Here is a 26,552-nt window from a genome sequence, read left to right on the forward strand (position 1 = left end):
AGTGTTCTCTGCAAGAGAGGTGAAAGATTCCATTCTTAACTGGAAGGCTGGAATCAGAAAAATAGACATATGAGGAGCAAATGGGCTCTTTAACAATACCCGACATCACTGCCGTTGTCTGCTGTCACCAAGGGGTTCTTGGGGGCTTTTTTTTTAGCGCTCTCGGTTCATTTGTGTTACACCCAATGGCTTTGCATTCAGAACGCACGTTTCTCAAAGGACAGATGAATCCTCTGAGCAGGTCCAGGGAGTCTTCCCTGTTCTTGCTCTCCCACTGTCAGCACAAGACATCTTGAGTCAGTCCAAGGGGCGTGCAAGAACGTAAAATCTCTGGAATCTATTCTGGGACCCAAATAGAGAACCTCAGACTCCTGTTTTGAAAGTTAGAGGATCAGATTCATCCAGTGCCTGCCCTTCCAAAAAGCACGTGAAACACCACAAGTATCACAAGGACTGTTACCCGTAGAGTATCACAGTAGATCATAAAGAGCTTTCTCCAGGGACTACAGGTAATGAATGGATAACAAGGCCTCCCAATTTTGATACTTGTGGTGCTTCATCTCCTCCTTCTGTTGGTTTTTGTTTCCAGCTATCACCAGTGCACCATTCTCGTAATTTCCCTTGTGTAGGTTTTTTATTCTGGCATTTATAAACCCTTCTATCCTTTTTTTCTCCTTCTTCTTCTTTTTCCTTCCTTCTTTTTTAATGCCAGCAGCCTGGTTTCATCTTTGGCTGGATCACATTTCTCTCACAGCAGTTTATTCTATTTCAGGAATTTCTCCAGTTCCTAGTAAATTCAATCCCTTTGTCCATATGTGAGTTTTTCAAAAATGTACAGACTATTTCCTAGCCCTGTGTATAATACTGGAACTCCTCCGAAGGCTCTTACCAAGCAAGCATATTTGTTAGTCTTCTATGAAAGAAGCTACACGTTTTCTGAGGAATCTCCCTCTGCTGATGGGAGTTGTGAAAATGTGCTAAGACGGGTGGGATGTAAGCAAAGAACTATTCTTCTTCTAGTCCTTGCTGGCTGATCTGCACACAGCTAGTAACTTCTTTCCTCCTGATACTACACCTGACGTTCTGCTGAGGTCGAGGCAAGAGCTGTGATTTCCCAAAATGCGTACTTTAACCAGGACTCACCCAAGCCCTGGGTTTGCTGCCCAGTTAATTTTGTGGTGTCCCTCTGTTTTGAGACGTCTTGCTGGTGATGGGACTGTGGTGCATGGCACCAGCACCATCCCATTATCTGGAAATCCCAGCTGAAGGGGACAATTTCATGTCATTCTCTGCAGATATCAATGAGTGTGAGCGGGACCCGCTGCTGTGCCGAGGTGGGATCTGCATGAACACAGATGGCAGCTTTGAATGCATCTGTCCCCCTGGACACGAGCTGACTTCTGAAGGGAACACTTGCATAGGTGAGATGGTGGAAGCTATGTTATCACCAGAGCCTCTTCAAGGGTAACGATACCTTGGCAGGGTGGATGTGGCTTTGAGCAACCCGGTCTAGTGGAAGGTGTTTATGGCAGGGGGTTGGAACTAGATGGTCTTTAAGTTCCCTTCCAACCCAAACCATTCTGTGATTCTATAATTCTATGATACGATACAGGTAGACTTGGATGTCATGCTGGGAACACGAATCTCTTCTTCCAGTCCCAGATGTGGATAGAACACATTCATCCAGCAGGGACTGAGGTTGCTACCAGGGTTTCATTGCAGTTATGATGTTTGTTGTTCTACCTGCTGTCACTGAGGGCTGACAGTGGGGCAATGACAAATTCAGTGTGGAGGCAGCTGTTGGGGGGGGGGTTACCCAGGGACAGGTACCAAATGATGCTCAACGTGGTGTCAGCACGGCTGCCTGCTCAGACTGCTCTTCCCACTGCAGATATCAACGAATGTTCCCTTAGTGACAACCTGTGTCGCAACGGGCGATGCGTCAATGTCATCGGCACCTACCAGTGCGCATGCGATTCAGGCTTCCAGGCCACACTGGACAGGCAGGGCTGTGTCGGTGAGTGCTCCCCTGTGCCAGGATCCCAGTGTGCATCCAGGACCCTCCTGGCCTCGTATCTCTTATAGTGCTCAGTGGGGCGTCTGGGAGGCAAGGGGGGAACCTGCTGGTGGAGCTGGCACCACTGGTAAGGGGCTGTCGCCAGCTGTGAAACTCCTGTGAGCTGCAAGTGGTTGGCAAAGGCAAGAGGTGCTTTCTTCTGGCTGGGGGAGCTTTTTGTTTCCTCTTCAGCACCTCTCCCACCACTGGCACTGTGTCTGAGCAGCTCTGCTGCAAGGCATGTGTCCCAGCCCACCACCCAAGCAGCATGACCTCCCCCTTCTCCCCCAGACATCGACGAGTGCACCATAACCAATGGCGGCTGTGACACACACTGCTCCAACTCAGAGGGCAGCTACGAATGCAGCTGCAGCGAAGGCTACGCGTTGATGCCGGACAAGAGATCATGTGCAGGTGAGTGGTCAGCTTGGCTCTCGTAGGAGCTGCCCCAGGGACCTCTGCATCCATTGCCAGACAGCCATAGCGTTGGCTTCAGGGTGAGGGGGGCTGGTTTTTAAGTCACTTCCAGAGAGGTGATTTACCTGGACAGATGTTTTGGTTTTGCACTGCAGTGTCCAGCCACTCATTACAGGCTCCAGAGTCCTGTAACTATGAGACCTGGTGCAGAGCCCTTCCTGGGACTCCCCCCTGCTCCCACAATACCCTTCCCTTGGCTCTAATGTCTTTACTTTGGCAATGGTCTCCTCTCTCTAGATATCGATGAATGTGAGGATAATCCAGATATCTGCGACGGCGGGCAGTGCACTAACATCCCTGGGGAGTACCGCTGCCTCTGCTTTGATGGCTTCATGGCATCCCTGGACATGAAGACCTGTATTGGTGAGGACCAGGCTGTGCCCTGGGCACACCGCAAGGCTGCTGTGGGACCGAGGAAGGGGTACAGAGGGTTGCCCCAGGGTCACGTCAAGGTTCTTGTGGTGTTCCAAACAAATCCTTTTTCTCCTGCAGATGTGAATGAATGCGATCTCAACCCTAACATCTGCCTGCATGGCGAGTGTGAAAACACGAAAGGCTCCTTCATCTGTCACTGCCAGCTGGGCTACTTTGTCAAGAAGGGAACCACAGGCTGCACAGGTGGGAGCTCGCTAGACCTGGAACTAGGGGTGCTGGTGGGAGCCCTCCCAAACACCTCCTGCAGCTGCGCTGGGGGGAGCACCACCCCTGTACTGGGGGTGCTGCAGGCACCTCGGGATGTGGCTGTGTGCTGGGAGCCCTCCTGGGCGGGCAGAGGTCTCCAGGCTGCAGGCAGGAACAGACACTTTCCTAGTTTATGGGCAAGCCAGGGGCCAGCCCTTCCTTTGGTCTCTGTCTGCCCGGGGTGAGCACAGATCAGCTCACGGGTACAGCTCCAGGCAGCCTGTTCCCCAAAGCACCTTGTTCCATCCCCTGGGGCTCAGACTCCAAGGAGCCATTGGTGCCCAGACCCCTTGGCAAGATTGTACCTGGTACCCCCTCCTCTCCTGGGGGAGCTGCGTCAGCTCTGCTGTCCTTCCTTCCTGCAGACATCGATGAATGTGAGATCGGGGCTCACAACTGCGACATGCACGCCTCCTGCATCAACGTGCCCGGCAGCTTCAAGTGCAAGTGTCGCACGGGCTGGCTTGGCGATGGGCTGAAGTGCAACGGTGAGCTGGCATCCCAGGAGAGGGTGGTTGTGTGTCGGTGGGCACCTGTGAAGGCTGGGCTGAGCTGACACCCTCACTTCGAATGCTCCTGAGCCCCAGGAGCCCTGCGTGAGATTTATGGGATCTTGGAGAGAGGGGTGGGGGTGGGGGTGTTGCGCTGTCAGGCGTTACAGCCATGTCTGTGGAGCCGTGAACATGGGGGCGAGGGCACAAGTTTGGGATGTGGAGGGAGTGGGCGTGGGATTGAGATGAGTGTGTACGAATGTCGTGGTCAGACTGGCAACGTGGCGGCATGGTGGCATGTTGGGACGCGGTGTGGTGTGAACGCAGGGCTACAGGGTGTGGGAGGGGGTAGGGGGGGTGCAGGCTGTGTATATGAGTGCAGGGATGTAGCGGCACGTGTGTGGTGTGCATGGAGGAACGTAAGGGTGTGTGGATGGGTACGTGTGTCTGAACTGGGAGGTACTGGGAATGCGGGTATGTGTGTGAGAGCGTCTCGCGGCCGTGTTTTCTGTGTCAGCACTGCCAAGGAAGTGCTCATGGCCATAGAGGCTCACAGAGATGCGTCAGAGCCTCATCAGCACTCCAAGTGCCTGGAGGCCATTTGCTTGCCCCCTGGGCCCTACACTAGCCACCCAGGCTTAGAGCAAAGGCCAGAGGCAAAACACTGACGGGTGCCCTCCCTGCCCAGATCTGGATGAGTGTGCAACTGAAGAGCACAAGTGCAACCTGAACGCCAACTGTGTCAACACACCAGGCTCCTACCGCTGTGCCTGCCGAGAAGGCTTCAACGGGGATGGCTTCTCCTGCTCAGGTGAGGCCCGTAGGCTCAGTTGGCAGCAGGAACGTGGCTCAGGCATCCTGCTGGGACATGGAGTCACCCCCTCTTGGCCACCAGCCTGGCTCAGCACCTGGCTGCCTGTGTCTGGGGTTCCCCAGACCAGATGCCCCCCAAAAGCCACTGCAGCCTGCCCTCACCGCAGCCTGCTCAGATACCTTCAGAGAGACCTGGCAGCTGCTCAGCAGGTCTTTGGGGAGGATCAAGGCCACGAGAAGTGTTGCAGCCCCCTCCTCCCAGCAGAGGGGTGGGAACAAGCTTGAGGGAATTTTCTGGGCAAGCTGAGGGGAGCTCCCATCTTCGGGTGGACACCACGTCAGTCTCGTGCTTGACCCTCTCTAGATGTGGACGAGTGTGCGGACAATGTGAACCTGTGTGAGAATGGACAGTGTCTCAATGCACCTGGGGGTTACCGCTGCGAGTGCGAGATGGGTTTCAATCCTACAGAGGACAGCAAAGCCTGCCAGGGTAAGTGCCCAGAGTTTTGACAGCTGCTTTAAGAGATCCAGTGGCCACCTCCTTTCTGGCCTTGGCCTCTGCACTGCACTGTCACCACCTGATCCGTTACTAGGTAAGACCCACCTGAGCAAGACCCACCATCACCTGGTGGTGCAAGGCTCCCAAGGTGCCAGCTCTTCTGCTTGCCAGAGTTGGTCCCCAGCCTGCAGAGACTGGGCTAAGCCAAGGATCCGTGCAAGACATGGACAATCAGCAAAACAGGGGTGAGGGGAGGGGGCATACACACAGCATGCCCGGTCCTGCTCACCCAGGAGATGACATCCCATGGCACTAGAACCATCCTGAGATGGGTTGCCCACAGCTGGGCTGCGGCTCTGCTTTGAGACGGGAGCAGGAGAGGCTTGTCCTGGTCCTCATTCTGCCAGATCCTGAGTACCCAGCTCTCCCTGTTTTGCAGACATTGATGAATGCACCTTCCAGAATATCTGTGTCTTTGGGACGTGCCAGAACCTGCCGGGGATGTTCCGCTGCGCCTGTGATGATGGCTACGAACTGGACAGGAGTGGAGGCAACTGCACAGGTACAGGACTTTCACAGGGCTGCTGGATGGGGGTGACTGCTCTGTTATCTGCTGGTGTGAGCTTGCCCCAGCCGTGGCAGGGAGTGACACGAGCAGCCTAAAGCCAGTTCAGTGTCCCTGTGTGATGTGGTGATGTGTCTTTGCTCTTGGCAAGACCTCGATGCTGCTGGAAGGTGAACCTTCAGCGGGCAGGAGGGAGAGCTCGGTGCGGCTTTGCTCCTTTCTTCTGGGCAGGGTGGTGTGAGGCAGAAAAGGCAAGGTCTTTTTCTGGAAGAGCTTTACCTTCCATCACAAAAAGCTTTAGAAACACCATGGTCGTGGGGATAGACCCTGAACACTCAGTACAGAGCGTATGACTGGGGCAGTGGTTTCTGTGGCAGTCTTTGTCTTTTTTTTTCAGTCTTCACATTTCCATCCTTTCAGACATCAATGAATGTGCAGACCCCGTGAACTGCATCAACGGCCTGTGTGTCAACACCCCTGGCAGCTACCTGTGCAACTGTCCACAGGACTTCGAGCTGAACCCCACTGGTGTGGGCTGCGTGGGTGAGTGGGGACCCCTGGAGAGCACAGCTTCCATCCACGGCCTCGGTGGTCCTTCGTGTTGGTCCCACATAGCTGGAAGTGGTCAATACTAGAGCCTGGGGTGGCTGCCCACTGTCTGCCCCACGAAATACCCAGCTGTCCGCGATGGGCTTAACCCTGCTGCAGCAGCAGCAGCAGCAGGGTCCCTACCTCCCGTTACGCCTGCCCCACCTTGTGTCACCAGTGTGGGTGCTCTCCTGGTTGAAGCAATGCTATTCCTGGGAAGCTCCGGAGCTATTCTGAAGTGTTTATTTCTTGCAAGGCCCTGGGTTACTGATGACATTGTTTGGGTCATGCTCCTTAGTCATACTGAAGACAAGCCACCGTGCTGTGACCTCTATGTGATATAGTGTGGCTTTGACCAGACAGGCTGGGCACACTTAATTCTTGAAGGGTTCCCAAAGTTGTGAGCTGCAAGGACAGTTTTGATCTGGTTTACTACCGCACAGGGAGCTGACAGAGTGGATATCTGGGACAGGACAGGGGCCTCATCCCTCTTATCCCTCTCCCTGCTTCTGGAGGCAATAGTGCCATTCACGCCTCCTGTGCACACAAGTCTTTACTGGAGAGGCTTTGCTCACCCACCGCTGTTGTTGCGCAGATACCCGTGTTGGGAATTGCTTCCTGGACACCCAAGATCGAGGAGATGGGGGGATCTCCTGCAGTGCAGAAATTGGAGTCGGGGTCACTCGGGCATCCTGCTGCTGCTCACTGGGTCGTGCGTGGGGCAACCCCTGCGAGCTTTGTCCTCCAGCCAACACGAGTGAGTTGGGAAAGTGACTGGGGTGAACTCGGGCATGGGCCGGGTGGGCAGCTTAGAGAAAAGAGACGGGGCTGCTTCCTTGTGGGTTCTCAACTCGGGCTGGGAGTCCTTGGTCTAGGATATGCTTTCATCACGATGGAGCAAGGGGAGCTGAGGAGAAGGAAGGCAACCCTGCTGTGTCAGTGCAGGGCTAGCCAGGTGGACCAGGGCAGGCGAGAGGTGAAGTGGGCTGAGGGAGACCAGGCTGGTTGTGCCTGGGGGATCCAGATTGGGACCCTTCGTTCCTAGTCCAGTGGGCTGGGGGAGGGAAGTGGATGTGGAATAACCCCATTCAAGTGTTGGCAGGTAGGGACAGGGCGGCTGAGTAAGCTTGGGAGTCAGGCTGCTCCATCTGGATCGCTGCCACCGTCCTCATGGCCTATTTCTCCTGGGTTTCTCCTGGTTCTCCCTACCCCTCCTGTTTCATGGGAGCCCGCTCAGCTCAGGATCCCCCTGACTGACTTTTTCCGCAGCTGAGTACAAGACCTTGTGCCCTGGAGGAGAAGGTTTCCGGCCCAACCCCATCACTGTCATCCTGGAAGGTAAGCCCACCTGGCCGCCATGTCCCCTCTCCAGGGGCTTGGGTGCTGGGGGAGCCCAGCCCCATACAGGCACCCCCTGCCATGACGCTGGGCTGGCCGGGTGCCTGCTGAGCCCCTGACCACCAGATGGTAAACAGTGAGTATGAGCATTCCTCGAATGTTCTCCAGCTGCCTGGGCACCAGCAGTGCCTGGAAGTGGTGGGACGAACCCGCTGCAGACCCCGGGGTGAGGGCACTGCCTGGGCCGGGCTGGCAGGCGGTGATCACCTCCCAGCTGCTCTCCCTCCTCAGATATCGACGAGTGCCAGGAGCTGCCGGGCCTCTGCCAGGGCGGCAACTGCGTGAACACCTTTGGCAGCTTCCAGTGCGAGTGCCCCCTCGGCTACTACCTCAATGAGGACACGCGCATCTGTGAAGGTAGCTGCACCGTGTGCCTGGGCTTCTCTGTGTGCCTGGCATGTATGGCACACGTGTGTGTGTGTGTGTGTATGTGTGTGTGTGTGCAACGGAGTTATGCATGTATCTGGGAGTGGCTGGCGGAATCCGTTCCCCTTTCTCTCCCAGACTTCCCATCCTCATCACAAACCCTGTCCCCTTTCCCAGTGCCTGGCCAGCCTGGTCCCCGTGCCAGGCGTGTCCATACCTTGTGCCGAACCAACCCCGTGTCAGACCCTTCTCCAGCTGTGCCTGGTGCTTTGACCTCCAGTTTCCTTTATTCGGCAGATATCGATGAGTGCTCTGCTCACATTGGCATCTGTGGCCCTGGAACCTGCTACAACACCCTCGGCAACTACACCTGTGTGTGCCCCCCTGAGTACATGCAAGTCAACGGAGGAAATAACTGCATGGGTACGGCACGGTGCAGATCCGTGGGGAGGGGTCCTGCAGTGCCCTATGCAGCGGGGTAGCCTGGGCAGCCCAGTGTGAACAATGGGCTGAGGATGGCTGAGGATGGAGCAGAAGTGCTGGGAGAAGGGGCTGAGACTTGGGACACAGAGTTCAGCAGTGCCTCGGCACATCGCTGCCCTACACTGCGCACGCTGCCTGTGCCGGAGGGGCTGACACTCGCCCTGCCAGCAGTTGTGGGGCAGCGGCTGGCACAGGGTGGTGAGAGACCCAGCGGAGCATTGCCACTGCCTGCCACAGCGTCCTGCTTTTGGCTGGGAGAGGGTTGTTTCTTGTCTTCTCGATAGCTGGTACAATGCTGGGGTTTGGATTTAGTATGAGAATAGCAGGACCCAGCGCTCACTGGGAGCAGGGCTTCAGCCCATCACTGCAGCCACTTTGCTGGGCTCCCCTCGGTGTCACCTGCAGTTCCTGAGCACCAGGACAGGACAGGGTGGCCTGTCCCCAGCAGCGAGTGCCCTGGGGCTGGCAGCACCCATTCCTGGGTCAAGGCATTCCATGTCAAGAGTGGTTCCAAAGAATGTTTATCAATAGGGTGATAGGCGCTTCATATATATAAAAATAAATCTATATAATTGTGGCACACGATGCTGTCTGGGCTGCCTTTGCAGACATGAGGAAGAGCGTGTGCTATCGCAACTACAACGACACCTGTGAGAACGAGCTCTCCTTCAACATGACCAAGAAGATGTGCTGCTGCTCCTACAACATCGGCAAAGCCTGGAACAAGCCGTGCGAGCCCTGCCCCACACCTGCCAGCCGTAAGTCATCTCGGCACCGCAGCTGCCCCCTCGCTTTTCCAGCGATCCCGTGTGCTCTGGGGCACAGACACTAACAAAATAGAGGGGGAGAAGGGAGAGCATCGTGTCTGGCACCTGTGGGTGAGCACTGTGGGGATGTGTATTGCACTAGGACAAGGGGACTGGGACAGTATCTGCCGAGAGGAGATGATGTGTGGGCTGGCTGGGCGTGGGGGGCAGCTTTGGAGTGGGGCGTGCTGGCCACGCGCTGCGTGGAGGACTGGGTCTGTACCCAGGTGTGAGGCGCACAGATGCCGTGCGTCTGCGTGTCCCCTGTAGCGCATGCGTGTGTAAGCCCTTTGCCTGATGCCATGTTTTCTTGGGGTTCCCCATGTTCTGGCCCTTGCAACTCATGGCCGAGCACTGTGCAGATCCCCTCCAGCCTGTCAGACCCCCCTCTCCACTCACTCCAGCCATAGTTGTCCAGCCTCGTCCCCCTTGTCCCTTGCTGCACCCCACTCTGCCATGACCATGACCTCGGTGTTCCCCTTCCAGCCGAGTACCAGATCCTGTGTGGGAACCAGGCCCCTGGGTTTATCATCGACATCCACACTGGGAAGCCGATCGGTGAGTTGTCCCGTGCCCTGCGGAGCCAGGTCTGCTCTCTGCCCCTCTGCTTCCTTCCCGCGGTGCTTGTGCGCTGGTTCTCTTCCCCTCCCTTTGTAAGTCAAGCCCCGAGCAGAGGACAGACAAGGACGAGAGGTGGCAGACATGGCTGCAAGCTGCTGGCCAAGCCTTCAAGCCGATGTCCTGCGTGGCTGAGCTGCTCAGACCTCCCCACATTTGTAATTGTGGCTTGTTTCTGTCCCACCTGGAGAGACAGGTGGCCAGTGGCTGCTGGCAGTGGCCAGTGGCCAGGTAGATGCAGCGCTGTGATAGCCCTCGTGCTCACGCTGCCGGCAGCACCAGCCCTACAGCGGGAGGGCACTGCTGAGAGCCGAGCCTTCGGCTTTCTGGTTTGGGAGATGGGAAGCCAGAGGGGCTGTTGACAGTCCTGGGATTTGTGGGCTGCCTACAGACATTTTGCAGTCTTGGAAGATGGACTCGCTGGTAGTTTGTCAGACAAAGAGTAGTTAATCGTTGCTTCACCTGGCCTTGGCAGCGCCAGCCAGGGGGCTGAAGAGGAGGGAGGTGAGTTCATCTTCTGCTCCCAGGGCGAATGCAACCAAGGGATGCAGGGCTGGTGGTGGATTGTGCTGGGCACAGCGACGGAGCCAGGGGCCCTGGAGCCATCTCAGTATTTCAGTGACCCCCCTGGACAACTTCCCACTTGCAGCCTGGTCCCAGAGCCTGGGCAAGTGTCCATGTTACTGCAGAGACATACTTGCAGAAAACAAGGTGGATGTCCTGAGCAGGATCCCTCCCAGCATGTGCTGTGCAGGTTCTGCCAGCAATCACATGGCTCCGACAGCTTGGAGCCTTGTGTGGCTCTGTTGTGTGCCCAGCCCCCTGCAGAGCAGCCCCAGCCTAGCATGATCTGCAGGATCCAGCATCAGTCCTCCAAGAGCTGCTCCGCTGTTGGTCTGGCAGCCCTTTCCTGCTAGTCTTCTTCCTAGAACAAGCAAGGGCAGCAGTCTCCCAACTATGGGGGATGCTTTCCTCCCTGCTGCCTTCCCGGGATGTTGAGAGATGTTGTCTGTGCGCAGATATCGATGAGTGCAGTGAGATCCCAGCTATCTGCACGAACGGTGTCTGCATCAACCAAATCGGCAGCTTCAGGTGCGAGTGTCCCATTGGATTCAGCTACAACAACATCCTGCTCATCTGCGAAGGTAAGGGGCAGCCAGGGCACCTGGGGGGGCTCGCAGTGTGCCACTGGTGTCTCCCCGCCTCATGGGGCACCAGGGTGAGGGCTGGCAGCAGACATGGACAGAGTCTACGTGTTCTCAGCCTTCTTGAAATTGTCTTCCTTTTCCACATCAACGGTTGGACAAAACCTGCTGATTTTCATTCATGTTCCCACCTGGGTTTCCCTTCCTTGGTTTTTTGGAGGGGTCTTTCAGAAAAAGTTTGCAAATGTGAGTGGCTCAAAATTTTGAGTTGTCACTAACATTCCCATTATTTTATTGCAAAGCAATAGAAAAGGGTTGAAAACTTCTTGAAAAAAGGTTGACCTTGATTGGAACAAGAGCTAAAATTCAGTTGACTCCATGAAGCCCCTCCGGCCCCCCCAGGATGACGGTGCCTGGTGAGCGCTTGGCGCTCTGCACCGTCAAGGTTTGCATCGCTGTCCTCCCACAGACATCGACGAGTGCAGCAGTGGGGAGAACCTCTGCCAGCGCAACGCCGACTGCATCAACATCCCGGGCAGTTACAGGTGCGAATGCTCCACTGGATACAAGCTGTCGCCCAGCGGAGCCTGCGTGGGTAAGATGGGAGCTCTTTGCTACCTATTCCAGAGATGCGCGCGAGGCGCTGCCGCCCCTGCCTGGCCTTGCAGACCCTCATGTGTGCACCCAAGGGAAGACAGGGTGAAGGACATGCCAGTCCCACACGTGGGTTCTTGGTCTGGGACCACAACCTGGCTGTGCTGTGGTTATGGGATATCTGTACTTTTGGAGTGATTCCCCAGGACCGTGGGCTCCTGGGGATGAGAAAAGGTCATTGTGAAGTGCAGCTTTAGTCTGGCAGCTCAGGCCATTTTCTCCAATTAAATTATTTTTTTTTCTGATTGCAGTGCATAAATCTTGTTCTTTCTGAAGCCACCTCTCAGGAAACGGAGACCCCGTTCTGCTGTTCACGGACACAGCTTCCCACCCGCAGGCGGGGGTCTGCCCTTCCCATTAGCTCCATCCCTCCTGCTCACTAGCTCCCGCTTCGCTTTCTTTCAGGTCGCAACGAATGTCAGGAGATCCCCAACGTCTGCAGCCACGGGGACTGCGTTGACACCGAAGGCAGCTACGTCTGCATCTGCCACAATGGATTCAAGGCCACGGGGGAGCAGACCATGTGCATGGGTCAGTGTGACTGCCGCAGCCCTGCCGGGAGTCAGATATCAATATGGATGTGAGCTCTCTCCAGCACCCGCTGGGTAGTGCCAAGGACAGCCAAGGGCCACAGTGTCCCCTCGATCCCAGGCTGCCCCTGCGAGCCACAGGGGTCTCATGCAGCTGCCTGTACCCTGCCTGCACACCCAAGGCAGCGGCACTCAGCTGGCTCAGGCCCTGAATTGGCCATGACCTTCTCTCTGCAGATATTGACGAGTGTGACCGACAGCCCTGTGGAAATGGGACCTGCAAGAACACAGTCGGCTCCTACAACTGCCTCTGCTTCCCCGGCTTCGAGCTGACACACAATAACGACTGCATGGGTGAGCTGCATCAAACCCCGACCGCGTGGACCACTGGCTGGGGTCAACGCGGCAGCAGCTGCGGGGCATGGGGTGGCACACAGTGGCATACAGGGGATCAGCTTTGGGTGTCAGCCGGCAGCGGCTGTAGGAGTGACCTCTGGGTGTCACCCGGCCGTGGCTGTGTGTGTCAGAGGTGTGGGGCTGGCTGAGGTGGCACGCTGACACGTGCTGTGCAATTCTCTTCCCCGTTGTGCTTATCATTTCCCTCCCACAGACATTGATGAGTGTTCATCCCTGGTGGGGCAGGTGTGTCGAAACGGCCAGTGCATCAACAGCATCGGCTCCTTCCAGTGCTTGTGCCAAGAGGGGTATGACCGGACCCCTGATGGGAAGAACTGTGTAGGTGAGTGTCCGGGCAGCAGGCTGGCCCTTCTCTGTGGGTTGAGCTATATGTTGGCGTGGCTGGCACTGTGCAGTGCTGTGAGATGTGGTCCCCAGGCTGATCCCATCAGTGGCCACTGAGCAGTGGACTCTCCAGAACCTCTCCCAAGGCCCCAGGTCCTCTGGAGCCAAAGGCTTGTCATTTGACTGCCCATGGAGAGCTGGATTGAGCCCCACTCTGCCTGCATCTCCCTCCCAGCAATGCAGGGAACAGTCAAGCCAGTCCCCTTTCCATGTGCTGGGACCTGCAGGCAGTGAGGAGAAATGTCCTGCTGATACCCCTAAAGCACGCAGAGTTGTACCGGGGCTGCCTTGGGAACCATCCTGCAGGCAGGGGCTGTGGGGGGCAGATGGGCATATCGTGCTCTGCTTACTCGTGTCCACCGCAGCCTCCTGCAGGGCTGAGTCCATGTTCCCAGGGTCCACAAGGCAGAGCATCCAGGAAAATTATCTGCTTCCTTTGCATCTTCTGGGCAAAGCAGGGTGCAGCTGCACGTGGGGCACGGGTGCAGTAAGGTACCCTGCATGCAAGTCCTCCGAGGTGAGCACGGACACTATCACTGTTTTTTTTCCCTGTCTCTGCAGACATCAATGAGTGCGTGAGCCTGCCTGGGACCTGCTCCCCGGGCACCTGCCAGAACCTGGAGGGCTCCTTCCGCTGCATCTGCCCCCCTGGGTATGAGGTGCAGAACGACAACTGCATCGGTAATGTTGCCTCTCCGCCTCCTCCATTTCCAGCACAGCCTGTGGTCCCCTCAGACTGTTCCCAGAACAACCATATTCTTCCTGAGAGGGCTGGGGCATACACCCCCCCACCCCCCCAAAGATCTTCCTGAAAGCAGCTGGGCACAGAGCAGGGCAAGGCCTGCTCCCACGATGGAGGAGGCTCATTTGCTTTTGCTGTGCCCTGGCCTCTTTGTTGTCCCATTTTCCCTGAGGGTGGGTTAAGGGTAGGATGATGTTCTGCAGGTGTCAGAGCTCCCAGACATCACAGCTTCAGCTGATTTAGTGCAATGAGGAAAGGAGTGACCTTTGGCTGCCCTGTAATGTATCCCTGGTGCTCCCAGATATCAACGAGTGTGAAGAGGAGCCCAACATCTGCCTTTTCGGGACATGCACCAATACCCCTGGCAGCTTCCAGTGTGTCTGCCCTCCAGGCTTTGTGCTGTCTGATAACGGCCGGAGGTGCTTTGGTGAGTGCCGCTCATCGCAGTGGGGAGGGGACCATAACCGTCCTGGCTGTCTGTGGTGACCTGTGCATTTCCCCATCCTCCTACAGATACTCGCCAGAGCTTCTGCTTCACTCGCTTTGGACAACGGGAAGTGCTCAGTCCCAAGGCCTTCAACACCACCAAGGCTCGGTGCTGCTGCAGCAAGATGCCAGGAGAAGGCTGGGGAGACCCCTGTGAGCTGTGCCCACAGGAGGGGAACGGTAGGTGTGCTGGGACCTAGCTCCACGGGAGAGATGGCTGCGTGTGTCTCCAATGTGCGCAGTGTGGGGAAGGGGTGCAGGTCAGGCAAGACAGCCAGTGGTGCAAGCCATCCAGCAAAGTGGGCTCCTCCGTCTGGAGGGTGCTGCCTTGAAACTGAGTAGCCCATGCTGGACACCAGCACTCCTGGCCCTCCAGCAACCCACAGCCAACATGTATTTCTGCTTTGGATCTGCTCTCAGTTCTCTGCAGGGCTTTAGATAAGGGCAAAAGCATCTTGGTGCCTCCAGATCCAAGGTGTTTCCAGCCAGCCAGGGGTTTTGTGGCCTCCCATGGGCAGTGAGCTGCCAAGCTCTCGGCCATGCTCTAGAAGCCTCCAAAGCACATTTCAGCTTCTGACAGTAGAAGCACCTGTAAGCACATCAAACGTCTCTGCTTTCTTCCAGTTGCCTTCCAGGAGCTGTGTCCATATGGCCATGGAGCCATCCCAGGCCCAGGTGACACCCGAGAAGGTACGGTCTGAGCTAGGGATGAGAAGATGCTTTGTGGGAGGGTTGCCTAGAAGCAACCAAACGCAGGCTGTCTGGGGAGCAGGGCTGAATCCTGGTGGCAGGAGGGGGGCACACAGGACTGGGTGCCCTCCCAGGCTCACGGTCTTTGCCTGCGCACCAAAGGTTCAGCCCCCAGCTCCGGAGAGGGAGTATCTGAGATGGGGGGTCTGCAGTCCCCGAGAGGACAAGGCTGTTTCTGGCTACATGCTGACAGGAGGTTTCATTGCCTTGGTTTCCCTTCTAGACGTTAATGAATGCTCGGAGAACCTGGGTGTCTGCATAAACGGGGCTTGCATTAACACCGACGGGTCCTTCCGCTGTGAGTGCCCCTTCGGGTACAACCTGGACTACACAGGGGTCAACTGCGTGGGTAAGGGTCTGCACAGGGACCACCCGCTCGCTCTTGCTCTTAACCTCCTCATGTCAGAGGCTACGAGTGGGGGGGGGGGGGGGGGCGAGAACCCACCTGCCTCTCCCCTGTCCCTTTGCCTTTTACCCCTGGCTCCTGGCTTTGCTGGCGTGAGCGCTCTGGCTGCAAGAAGAGGCCAGCCCGCGCCTCCCCCCCCAGCTCACCCACTAACGGGGTCCCGGCTTCCTCCAGATACCGACGAGTGCTCCATTGGCAACCCCTGTGGGAACGGCACCTGCACCAACGTGGTGGGAGGCTTCGAGTGTGCCTGTGATGAGGGCTTTGAGCCAGGTCCCATGATGACATGTGAAGGTAACGCAGCTGTGGGACAGTCCCTTCAGCCTCATTGCATACTGGACCGTACTGGTGGCCCCAGTGGGTCACTGCTGGTGAGCAGCACTCGGGTCAGCCTCCAATGGACAGTGCAGAAAAGCTGGCTGGGGCTCTTCTCCACATCAGTGTGTACATCAGCACTGGCGCCCTTCGGCTTCCTTTGAGGCTGGAGACCAGGAGGAGGCCTGGAGACCTGCCTAAATGCAGGAGATGCCTCACCACGGAGCCAGGACCCTGTCCCATCAAAGCTGCTGAGACACCAGGTGTCTGTCCCACTCTGCAACTGAAGACCATGACAGGAGGCCTTGGTGGAACAGAATTCTCATGAGATGAATGCACGGGGAGGGGGGGACACTCCTGTGTCAGTGGGGGGGGTTCCACCACTGTTACTGCCCAGCTGACTCTGCTGAGAGCACAGGGTCGAGCCCCCTCCTCTCTCTCGCCTCCCAGATATCAACGAATGCGCTCTGAATCCCCTGCTCTGCGCCTTCCGCTGCATCAACACCTTTGGCTCCTATGAGTGCACCTGCCCATCTGGATACGCCCTCCGAGAAGACAGAAGAATGTGCAGAGGTAAAATCCCTTTCTGCACCCACCGGGGAGCCCCCACACTCTCCCCAGCCCCCTGCCCTTAGCCGGTCCCTGGTGCTGTACAGCGAGGAGACAGGACTTCTGAGCTGGCATCTCTGGGCTTGCACTCACCCTCCCCTCCCGGGGTGCCCGTGCGGTGTGCCAGCCAGCCTGGGCCAAGGCAGGAGGGGTGGTGGAGCGGTGCAGATGTGAGCACTCAGTTCTCAGTTGCCCCCACAGTGCCATGGAGCTGGCAGGTTGGACGTGGTCTCATGAGGTTCTTGGTTGCAGATCTGGATGAGTGTGCAGAGGGGCTGCACGACTGCGAGTCTCGAGGGATGCTGTGCAAGAATCTCATCGGGACCTTCATGTGCATCTGCCCACCAGGAATGCAGCGTCGGCCCGATGGCGAGGGTTGCACAGGTACCAAGGGACAGGCTGGGAGGGATTCCTAGCGGGGCTGGAGACCATCCTCCTCTAGATATCGTCTGTGTAGCTTTATTTTACATCCTTCTGTCAAAACAGCTCCTCCCCAGGGTTTCCCATATGTCAGAACTCCCTGTATGTCCTACTAGGTGCCTACAGACACAAAACCCCTGTTCATCCCTGGACCCACATGTCTACGCAGTTCCAGCGCAGGGTGACACAGCATTAGGCCATGTGTCCTTTCTGTTGTGTCTTTCCATGTCCGTGTCAAGCTTCTTTGCACCGAGCTGCTTTTGCAAGGGCCAGCAGTGGGCAGCCCAGACCTGCGCAGTATGGGGCACAGCAGGGAGGTGGAGCGAGCCCAGCTCCGATCCCAGCCTGGCAGCTTGGCCACTTGCAGGTGGAGAATGTGCAAACCAGGGGAGCCGGGTACTGAGCCACTGGGCAGGTGGATGTGTCCCTCACCTGCCTAAGGATGTGGAAGTTGTCCTTGAGGACTATGTGACAGTGTTGCAAACGGAGTGGTAGCGCTGGGGACTCATGGAAAGCTGAAATTTGTCCTGTGCCTCACAACCCTTTGTGGTTCCTTCTTTCCTAGATGAGAACGAGTGTCGCACCAAGCCCGGAATCTGCCCCAACGGCCGCTGCATCAACACGGTGGGAAGTTACCGCTGTGACTGCAATGAAGGTTTTGAAGTCAGCCCCTCTGGCACAGAGTGTATTGGTAATCACCAAGTCCTGGTGGGTCTTGAGCAGCCTCTCTTTAGTAGCAGATGATGCTTTTCAAGTGTTTCAGGGTTTCCAAATAGAGAGGATGTTGGAGCATCACCTGTACCTTTAGCATTATTCAAACCACACTGCCCTCCGTGCTGGAACTGGCACAGGCTGGACAGGTTCTCCCTGATGCTGACACTGGCTCAAATCCTGAACTTGTGTTCTCGCTCTCTCCTGTCCAGACACCCGCCAGGGATTCTGCTTCACTGAAGTACTGCAAACCATGTGCCAGATGTCCTCCACCAACCGCAACCTGGTCACCAAATCCGAGTGCTGCTGCAACAGCGGGCGCAGCTGGGGCCCCCAGTGTGAACTCTGTCCCCTCCCTGGAACCGCCCAGTACAAGAAAATGTGTCCTCATGGGCCGGGGTACTCCACTGACGGGAGAGGTGAGCTGGGGCCCGCATCACCTTCAGTGCAGAGGGGGGAAGCAGAGATGTGGGTACCTGCGGAATTCCCCCGGGACCTGGCTGGGACAGACCTACACAGTGCCTGGAGCGGACGAGAAGCCTGTGTGACACAGCCCCGGTGCGGGAGCAGGGGGGCAGAGGCAGCGCTGGCAATAACAGGTCCTTCCCTCCCTCCCGCAGACATCGATGAGTGCAAGGTGCTGCCCAACCTCTGCAGGAACGGACAGTGCATCAACAGCATCGGCTCCTTCCGCTGCCACTGCAGGCTGGGCTACACCGCCGATATCACGGGCACCGCCTGCGTGGGTGAGTCGGGAGGGGGAGACCCGTGTCTCTGGGCAGCCCTTGGCCTCGGCAGGCTTCCACTCCTTCTCAGCATGCAAAGAGAGGGTCCTGGGACCCCCACCTGGGACCTGCCCTCTGCCCTCCCCTCCGGCCATGCCGTCCTGCATATCCGTAGCAGGGCTCTGGACACTTTGCCCTATTGCATGGTCTTCTAGACATCAAAGTCATCGCTCTGTGTTGTTTAACTCCTTAAAAGTGAGGCTTCCTGTCTTCTCCCTCTGACCCCAGGAGTCACAGGGACTGGCAAGGAGCGAGACCCAGAGATGAGCAGCCAAGCCTTGCGTTGGCAGGGCAGCTGGTTCTAGCCAGCCTGAGCGCCACGTTGGGAATCCAGATGTTGACATAAAAGGCACCCCTGGAATCACAGCTGCAGGCATCTGGGGAAATACTGAAGGCACTGAGGATGTGCTGTACTTCCAGTACTGAGATGGTGTTCAAGACGATGCCAGCAGCTGCATGTCCTAGACACTGGGTGGAAAAGAAGCTTTGGCCCCCAGAAACCAAGCACTGTGCCTAGGAGTAGAGCAGAAATGACCCTGAGCACCTGGGCAGGATTCCTCTCTAGATATCCTTGTTCTTTCTCCAGTTTTGTGCCCTCCAGCCTGGCTCAAAGTTACAGGCTTTGTCAGAGCCATTGCTGCTACTCCCTGCTGGGCAGAGGAGACAAAGCTCCAGAAGTTCAGGGCTGGCCCCGTCACTGATGTTCCCAGTACTCAGGAGGAGCATCTACCCATCTCTTCAGCTGGGAAGGGGCTGGGAAAGATGTCACACAAGATCCCACATCTGAGCAGGGAGGTGATTTGGCTCTTTTCCTGCAGGAGATCTCTTGGATCTGTTGTGCTGGCTCAAACGAGGTGCTCCCTTAAAGCCCTTGTCTCTGCTCTCCTGCTTCCCGGAAAGTGGAAAAGATGCATTTATTTGGGGCAGGGAGTGCCAGAATCCATAGGGCCATCTGAGCACTTGGCTGTGTGGGGCCACGAAACCTGGGATCACCTTGTATTCAGGAGCCCCTTGGTAGAATGAATGGTCCGAGGGGTGCTGGGGACCCCATCCAGCAGCACCACCTGTGAATGCTCATGTGTCTCATCTCTCGAGTCTAGATTTGGATGAGTGTAACCAGTCCCCTAAGCCGTGTAACTTCATCTGCAAGAACACAGAAGGCAGCTACCAGTGCTCCTGCCCCCGAGGGTACATTCTGCAAGAAGATGGGAAGATCTGCAAAGGTATTCACCCAGGAGAAGGCAGCAGAGACCCTGCCTCATCTCTGGCAGCAGGGAGGGTGGCAAGAGCTGGTAACACGGGACAGGACAGCCAGTTCAGCCACGGGACAAGGCTAGGCACTGAAAGAGGTGCCGTGCTGGACCCTCATGGAGTGATGCATTAGGGTTTCATCCTTCCACAGACACTTCTGTCTCATCAGGGGAAAAAAAAATATTCCGTGCCCTTTCCTACAGCCTGCACAGCATTTCTCAAGCTGTGCTGAGCTCCAGGGGCTGCATGTCCCCAACAAATGGGCTTTGTGTGTCGGAGTCACTGTCAGGCTTTGCCCATCTCCCACAACACCAGTGTGTCAGGCTGCGAGGAGGGTGGCCTGAGGGTCTGGGAGAGTCTGGGGTCTGTGGATTACAGCAGAGGCAGAGAAAAGTCTCTGTGCCTCCCAAATGTGTCTGTATATGAGCAGCAGCTGAGGTGGGGAGAGGCTCCCGCGACTCGTTAGTCTCACGTAAGAATTTGGGGGGTGTCGTTGCTGAGGCTGGTCCGTGCAGTCCTGGTCTGCCCAGGACCACTGTGTGTCGCCATGTACACGCAGGTGCCACAGACTCAGACCCAAAAGATACCTCAGTAAGATAAATTGAGACATGTTCTTCTGCTTGTCACTTTAGACTTGGATGAATGTTCCACCAAGCAGCACAACTGCCAGTTCCTCTGTGTGAACATTATCGGAGGGTTCAACTGCAAATGTCCCCCAGGCTTCACTCAGCACCACTCATCCTGCATTGGTGAGTAGAGGCATTGGCTGCCCTGCTGTACAGCACCAGCGAGGACCCCGTGGGTCAGCTTTAAGCCCAGAAGAGCCTTTCCAGCGGCCCAGCCCTGGCTGCAGAGCACTGCCCCGCTCCAGTCAGCCTGGGGCTGTGTGTCTGATTTGGCTGGATGCGGCTCAGCCGGGGCTGAGCTCAGTGATGCGAGGTAGCTGTCTGCAAAGCTGCACGCAGCCACGTCGCTGGGGATGGAGTTGCAAGCGGCCACTGGTGTTTTGCAGACAATAACGAGTGCACGGCTCAGCCCTCTCTGTGCGGAGCCAAAGGACAGTGTCTGAACACGCCAGGCAGCTACAACTGCGAGTGCCAGAAAGGATTCTCCCTGGACAGCTCTGGTGTCAACTGTGAAGGTGGGTCTGTGTCTCTGGGGCTTTGACAGGCACATGTTCCACGTGGAAGAGTTCCCAGTTCACTCACGGTCTCTAAGGCAGCTCAGTCCAGCCAAGAAGGGACTAATCCTTACTGTGGGGCACCAGAAACCCACAGGGGAGCTGCAGTGCGTAGGAGAGGTCATTGCCTGACCTGCCTGGAGAAACGCTGGCTCTGGGACAAGCAGATGAAGGTCTCGGTGCTGCAACCGTAGCAGCCAAGGCTGGGAAAGGAGCGGGTCTGTGCCTCATCAGGGCAGATCTCATGCCGGCCAACACTCACCACGTGCTAAGCTAAAGGGAAAAAAGCCCGTGTTCAGCGCAGGCAGCCTGGAGCAGAGTGGTAACGATCCAGGCCAGACCTTCCATCAAAAAACCGTCCAAGCAGGGGCTGCAAGGGGATGGAGGTGGGCCTTGGGGCGGAGGGTGTTATTCAGTTTCAAGCTGCAGAGACATAATTAGGCAGAAAAACCGCCCACCCACACAAGCACCCTCAAGGGTCCTGGCTGCCGGGCCGTGCCATGTGCACGTGGTGCCTGTGCACCCAGCGCTGCCCACGAGACAGGGAGCGGTTCTCTCACTGCTGCCTGTGTTACATTGCTGCAGATGTGGATGAGTGTGATGGAAACCATCGGTGCCAGCACGGCTGCCAGAATGTGCTCGGAGGCTACCGCTGCGGCTGTCCGCAGGGCTACGTGCAGCACTACCAGTGGAATCAGTGCGTGGGTGAGTGTGGGGTGGGGGCTCTTGTATCGTGTGGCTGTGGGGTGGGGGGAAGAGGGCGGCTAAGCTCTAAGTCCCTCTCCAGACACCCCTGGCCACCTCTGACGCTGCATTCTGGGTTCATCTCTGCTAACCTAGCGCTGATCTTCCTGCCCTGTCCCAGAGACAGACCGTGCCTGTGCCCAGGAACGGTGCCCCTGCCCGGCCTGGCACTGCCCTGGGTTGTCCCCACAGCAGGGAGTGTCAGGAAGCTGCTCTGCAGAGGGATGAGCTCCCAGTGCTCCTGACACCAGCAGCTCCCTGCCTTGCAGGAAGATAAAACAAAAAAAATCAAGGCAGTCCTTCAGGGACCTGCATGGGATGAGGTCTTGGGAGAGGGGAGCCGCCAGCTCAGCGGTGGCCGTGGGCAGGTTTCCTTGGCCGTGTGGCGTGGGGTGTGCCAGCGGCACCCGCGCTCCCTTCCACTAAGCTTCTGACTCGTTCTGCTGTCTTTGGGTGCAGATGAAAACGAGTGCTCCAGCCCCACCGCCTGCGGCTCTGCATCCTGCTACAACACTCTGGGAAGCTTCAAGTGCGTCTGCCCATCTGGCTTTGATTTTGACCAAGCCTTCGGCGGGTGCCAGGACGTGGATGAATGCTCAGCAGGCGGCAGCCCCTGCAGTTATGGCTGCTCCAACACCGACGGAGGCTACCTCTGCGGCTGTCCTGGCGGCTACTTCCGAGCAGGACAAGGGTAAGAGAGCAGCCAGCAGGTCCCCACAGGCTCCTGTACGTTCTTGGGGGATACTGCAGGCTGCCAAGTGCATGGTGCCCCCAGGCAGGATCCATCACCACACTTCTGCTCTCTGCCACTGGCACAATTTGAAGGAGCCCGAGGAGCCTCCCCTTCCTACACGAGTCCTCAGCTTGTCCATGCCAGACTACCTCACCCACCAGAGGATCCTCATACAAATGTGCATCTCCTCTCCCATTTCACCAATGCAGTGGCTAGTGCAGCTGCTAGCACTGTAGCAGATGCCCTGCAGATCCACCTAGCCCAGGATGAGGCAGATTAAACCTACTGGCCACATCTAAATGAGACATGGCGCGATCTCTCTCAGGCGTGTCCTGTGTACAAGTCTTCCTGCACAAGCCATGTCTTCCACCCAGGCATGATCCTTCTTGAGTTTCTGGGTGCCACATGGAGAAGCTGTGAGGGCAACGGTAAGATTTCCTTCTTGAAGCGTGAATCTGACATGGGTCTGTCTGATCTTCTGCCACCAGACACTGTATTTCTGGTTTGGGTTTTGGGAAAGGTTCCTACCTTCCTGCCCCACAAGAAGAGGATGAAGACAACCTGCTCTCCCCTGAAACCTGCTATGAGTGCAAGATAAATGGCTACCCCAAGAGGGGTCGGCAGCGGCGCAGTGTCAATGGCACTGTGAAGCACCAGGTAAGAAACCCATGGCATCCTGGATGGGGTGGACGGAGCAAGGCAGGAGCTGGGTCACTTGGGGGATAGCTGCCTGGGGTGGTTCCCGTGTGTGTGCCCACTCCTGTGGGGCTGCCTCAGTCCCGGCAGAGATAGCAGCTCACTCGGTACCTGCCCATGCTGGGTGCTTGGGTGTTTGTGGGTGCCACTGAGTTCAGAAGTCCTGCAGGAACGGAAGGTCTTTCACAAAACCTTAGAGAAGGTCAGGACAATCTTAAGTGACACACTTGTGTGGTTTGCCCACAAACGTTTGGAGGTATGTGCAACCAAGAGGTAAAGGACACGTGTCGTTGCAAGGGGAGCTGACGGGGGAGCAATTCCCATAGGACCATGGGGGACGGTCAGCACTTGCTGTCTGACTCCAGGCTGAACCTGTCACTATCAACACGGGTTATTCCTTGGAGGGAAGTTCTGGCCTCTGTCCAGGGCTCCCCCAAGAAGTTCACAGGCCTGATAAAGACAGATTGGACTGGGAGGTCACTATGGGCCCTTCAGGCCTTGGGAGGAAAATGCCTCTGAAGTTAGTGGTTCTTCCCCTGAGGATAAGGGACTGTGCTTGCTGGTTCAGTCTGCGACACGCCAACAGGAGAGCAAGGGCCACGGGAGATGTAGCCGCTTCTCAGAGCTGTTCTGGGGTGGCCCGTGGGGCAGAACTCCTCTAAAGCGAGTCCTCCTTCACCTGGCCACGAGCTTTTCTTGGTATCTGTAAGTAACGCACCTGCTTCCTTTCAAAGGATCACACTGTGAACTTGGCCAGCATGGATGTGGACGCCCCTCTGTCCATGACGCTGAACCTGTCTGACCTGGCTCACAAGGAGCACATCCTGGAGCTCCTGCCAGCGGTGGAGCCCCTGGAGAACCGTGTGCGGTACCTGATCTCCCACGGGAATGAGGATGGCTACTTCCGCATCCACCAAAAGGAGGGGCTCAGCTACCTGCACCTCGGCCGCAAGAAAATAGTGCCTGGCACCTACCTGCTGGAAATCGTGAGCGTGCCCCTGTACCGCAAGAGGGAACTGCAGAAACTAGAGGCCAAGAACCACCTCAACTACTTAGCAGGGGAGCTGGGCCAAGCACTGAGGATGAAGCTCCAGCTCCAGCTCTACTAACAGCCGTGAGACCCCCCCCCCCAGCCGCCAGTGCAGTCCTTAGCCTTGCCATCCACACCTGGGAACAGCTGCCTCCTCTGTCGCTGCACCTCCTGCCGCCGCCTCCTCCGCTGCACAGTACAACTGATGGGAAATGTCCCTCTGGGCTCAGCACCCACCTTGGCCACGCAGGGATGCTCCACTTCACGGGGTGCTTGAGCCAAGCCACACCGCCAACGAGCTCACAAAAGCTTTGCCAAGGGTTCAAACCCCGTTAGCAGGGATGCCCTGCTCTGCTCAGCTCCTGCCTGTCTCCTTTAACCAAGGTACTGTTCGTCCGAGCTGGCAAGGGCAGTGCCATGGGGAAGCCGCCTGTCCTTCATGGTCACAGGCCATACACCGCCCCCCCCAGCCCTGGAAATGCGAGGGGGGGCTGGGGGCAGCTGTGGAAGGAGCTGTGGCATGGTGTGGTGTCAGTGCATTTCCCATCAGCTCTCGTTCCTCCTTTGCTTCTGCGTTGTCACGGTGGTGCTGCAGGAACCATCTCACACCTACACTGGCTGTGCTCTGCCTTTCTCTGTCCTCTCCGTGTCCTCTGGTCCTTCTGGGCTCCTCTAACGGAAAAGGTCACCTCTGAGCGCCGGGGCGGTGGGGGCTGCCCACGTCGCATGGCGGAGCAGCCAGCCTGGGGGACCACAGGCTCCTGCAGGGAACCGGGGCTTTTCACACCGCGGCACGCAGAACGTGCCGGAGAGCTGGAGCTGGGAGGGCTTTCCCAGAGCTCCAGCAAGTCCAGGCGTTAAGGCGTCCTTCTGTAAGTAAGGAGGAGCTCCGGGGAAAGGCAGATAACGGCATTTTTGAATGTGGTTGGACAAACTAAACTAGCAGGAAAGATGTCACGAGTCTGGTTGGAGAGCATCTAGATGTTTCCCATGCCAGAGGGGATGGAGGGCTTGGCAGGGCGCGTGTGGCATGCTGCAGGGTTTCCTGGCCACCAGCCATGTGAGGGTTTGAAAATCCTGTGACACGTTTCCCACCAGCAGGAGCACCATGGGGATAAGGGGCGGGGAGTGTCTCTGCAGCCTGCCCCGAGGAAAGAGGCAGGGACAGCCAGAGCCTGGTTGTGCCCTCAGCGGTCAGAACTTCTGAAAACGGGGGCCACAAGTCACACCCCTCTGGATGTCACATACCTCTTGGTCAGTCCGAGGTGACAATCAAGACGGACAGTCTCCAGTTAATGCAGACAAACAAAATGCACTACAAAGAGTCTGGAAAATCTTAACTGTAAGTGAACGGAGGGCTCCCTGCTGCCTCCAGCAGCCTGTCCAGGTGGGCTTCTCTTCCCCCCCTCAAGAGTGTACTTCACACGGCTGGTCTTTGCAATGCCATTTCCTAGTTTTGCATGAATCTGTTTCCAGTTCCACATCAGCCCTTCGTGGTGGCAGGGCAGCAAAGGTGCTAATCCACCCCAGTGACACACACGACTACCTTACCCCCCCCCGAGGTGCTCCCAGCTTCCCAGAGCCGGTGCTGGTACCGAATTGTCAGCGATAGTGCACTGTATCATCCACCCTTCCATATTTATGTATAACCACCAAAGTTACGATTGCTTGTTGTTGTGAGGAGTGCATATTCCTGTAGCTTTTTTTTTTTTTTTTTTTTTTTTTTTGGTACCTGGGGGGGTGGTTTTTTTCCTGGTACGCTGCCGCCGCATGGGGTGGGGGAAGTGTATGTATACTGTATTTGGGCTAATGTCAAACTTGAAAACTCTTCTGCATAACGCAGCTCCAGACTCTGGATTTTGCAAGAGTCCCAGAGCTTGTGACAGGATGGGTGGCCTGATGTTTGGGTTTGTTTTTGTTTTTTTATTATTATTTTGTTTTGGTTTGGTTTTCCAACAGGTGCTTTTTTTAAAAAAAAAAAAATTAATAATAATAAATTAGCAGAGATGAGTTTGTGTGTGTGTGTTGAGCCAAAAGTCTCAAATGAAAAAGCTCAAGGTTTCCTTCATTCCTCTCTGGTGCGGTGTTGTTTTTGTTTTTTGGGTTTGTTTTTTTTTTTTTTGTATTGACATTTCTTGCTGGTTGGTTTTTTTTTGGGGAAGCGTTGAAACCCAAAACCTGTGCCCCCTTGTCCCGCACAGAGAGGTGGCTCTTTGTGGAATTCCTTTTTGTATCAGAAGCAACAGCAACAATAAAATTATTTTGGGTTAAGTGGTTCTGTGTCTTTCTCTGTGTCTGGGGGCCGTGCAGCACCGTGCCCACCTGCCGGGTCAAGGGATGATGGGGAGGCCACGGTGGGAGTGTGGCAGGACCCGTCCTCCCTCCAACACGGGGGGGCCCAGGCTGGTTCCCTCCCTGCCCTCCCCAGGGGCACAGCACCTTCTCCAGGAATGACACCCCCCCCCCCATGCATCCGGGAGGTCCCTCTGGATGCAGCCTCACCCAGTTCCACATGTCTCGGTACCTGTGGGGGCTCCAAATAAAAAAAGACAAAAATAAACCAACCAAAGCCTCAGAGCAGAAGGCAGGTGAGGAAGGAGGGACAGAGACATCAGCAAAGTCTCTCCTGATGCTTTGCTCCCTCCCAGCGAGGGGAGCGGGAGGCAAGTGGTGCCAGACGGCTGAGTGGAGCGATGCCACCAGCAGGCTGGCTACACCCAGGC

General features: G+C 56.7%; 1 protein-coding gene across 1 annotated transcript in view; it reads left to right on the forward strand.

The window, feature by feature from the left end:
• FBN3 (fibrillin 3) overlaps positions 1-26,067 on the forward strand; it is a 109,286-nt gene extending 83,219 nt beyond the window's left edge. The window contains exons 26-64 of the mRNA XM_037386862.1: positions 1,296-1,421; positions 1,892-2,017; positions 2,348-2,470; positions 2,771-2,896; positions 3,026-3,151; positions 3,580-3,702; positions 4,394-4,516; positions 4,883-5,008; positions 5,457-5,579; positions 6,003-6,125; positions 6,766-6,927; positions 7,440-7,508; positions 7,800-7,925; positions 8,232-8,357; positions 9,026-9,175; positions 9,710-9,781; positions 10,861-10,986; positions 11,456-11,581; positions 12,046-12,171; positions 12,408-12,524; positions 12,781-12,909; positions 13,533-13,652; positions 14,015-14,140; positions 14,227-14,379; positions 14,824-14,889; positions 15,173-15,298; positions 15,530-15,649; positions 16,121-16,243; positions 16,532-16,663; positions 17,265-17,390; positions 17,623-17,829; positions 18,031-18,156; positions 19,296-19,418; positions 20,079-20,195; positions 20,459-20,587; positions 21,212-21,331; positions 21,830-22,061; positions 22,592-22,760; positions 23,534-26,067. Coding sequence (XP_037242759.1) covers positions 1,296-1,421; positions 1,892-2,017; positions 2,348-2,470; positions 2,771-2,896; positions 3,026-3,151; positions 3,580-3,702; positions 4,394-4,516; positions 4,883-5,008; positions 5,457-5,579; positions 6,003-6,125; positions 6,766-6,927; positions 7,440-7,508; positions 7,800-7,925; positions 8,232-8,357; positions 9,026-9,175; positions 9,710-9,781; positions 10,861-10,986; positions 11,456-11,581; positions 12,046-12,171; positions 12,408-12,524; positions 12,781-12,909; positions 13,533-13,652; positions 14,015-14,140; positions 14,227-14,379; positions 14,824-14,889; positions 15,173-15,298; positions 15,530-15,649; positions 16,121-16,243; positions 16,532-16,663; positions 17,265-17,390; positions 17,623-17,829; positions 18,031-18,156; positions 19,296-19,418; positions 20,079-20,195; positions 20,459-20,587; positions 21,212-21,331; positions 21,830-22,061; positions 22,592-22,760; positions 23,534-23,908 — 5,264 coding nt within the window. The 3' untranslated portion in view covers positions 23,909-26,067. The remainder of the gene's footprint in view (positions 1-1,295; positions 1,422-1,891; positions 2,018-2,347; positions 2,471-2,770; positions 2,897-3,025; positions 3,152-3,579; positions 3,703-4,393; positions 4,517-4,882; positions 5,009-5,456; positions 5,580-6,002; positions 6,126-6,765; positions 6,928-7,439; positions 7,509-7,799; positions 7,926-8,231; positions 8,358-9,025; positions 9,176-9,709; positions 9,782-10,860; positions 10,987-11,455; positions 11,582-12,045; positions 12,172-12,407; positions 12,525-12,780; positions 12,910-13,532; positions 13,653-14,014; positions 14,141-14,226; positions 14,380-14,823; positions 14,890-15,172; positions 15,299-15,529; positions 15,650-16,120; positions 16,244-16,531; positions 16,664-17,264; positions 17,391-17,622; positions 17,830-18,030; positions 18,157-19,295; positions 19,419-20,078; positions 20,196-20,458; positions 20,588-21,211; positions 21,332-21,829; positions 22,062-22,591; positions 22,761-23,533) is intronic.
• Positions 26,068-26,552: the final 485 nt, after the last annotated feature.

Source organism: Falco rusticolus, chromosome 4 (genome assembly GCF_015220075.1).
Source record: "Falco rusticolus isolate bFalRus1 chromosome 4, bFalRus1.pri, whole genome shotgun sequence".
In the NCBI taxonomy this organism is placed as follows: domain Eukaryota; kingdom Metazoa; phylum Chordata; class Aves; order Falconiformes; family Falconidae; genus Falco; species Falco rusticolus.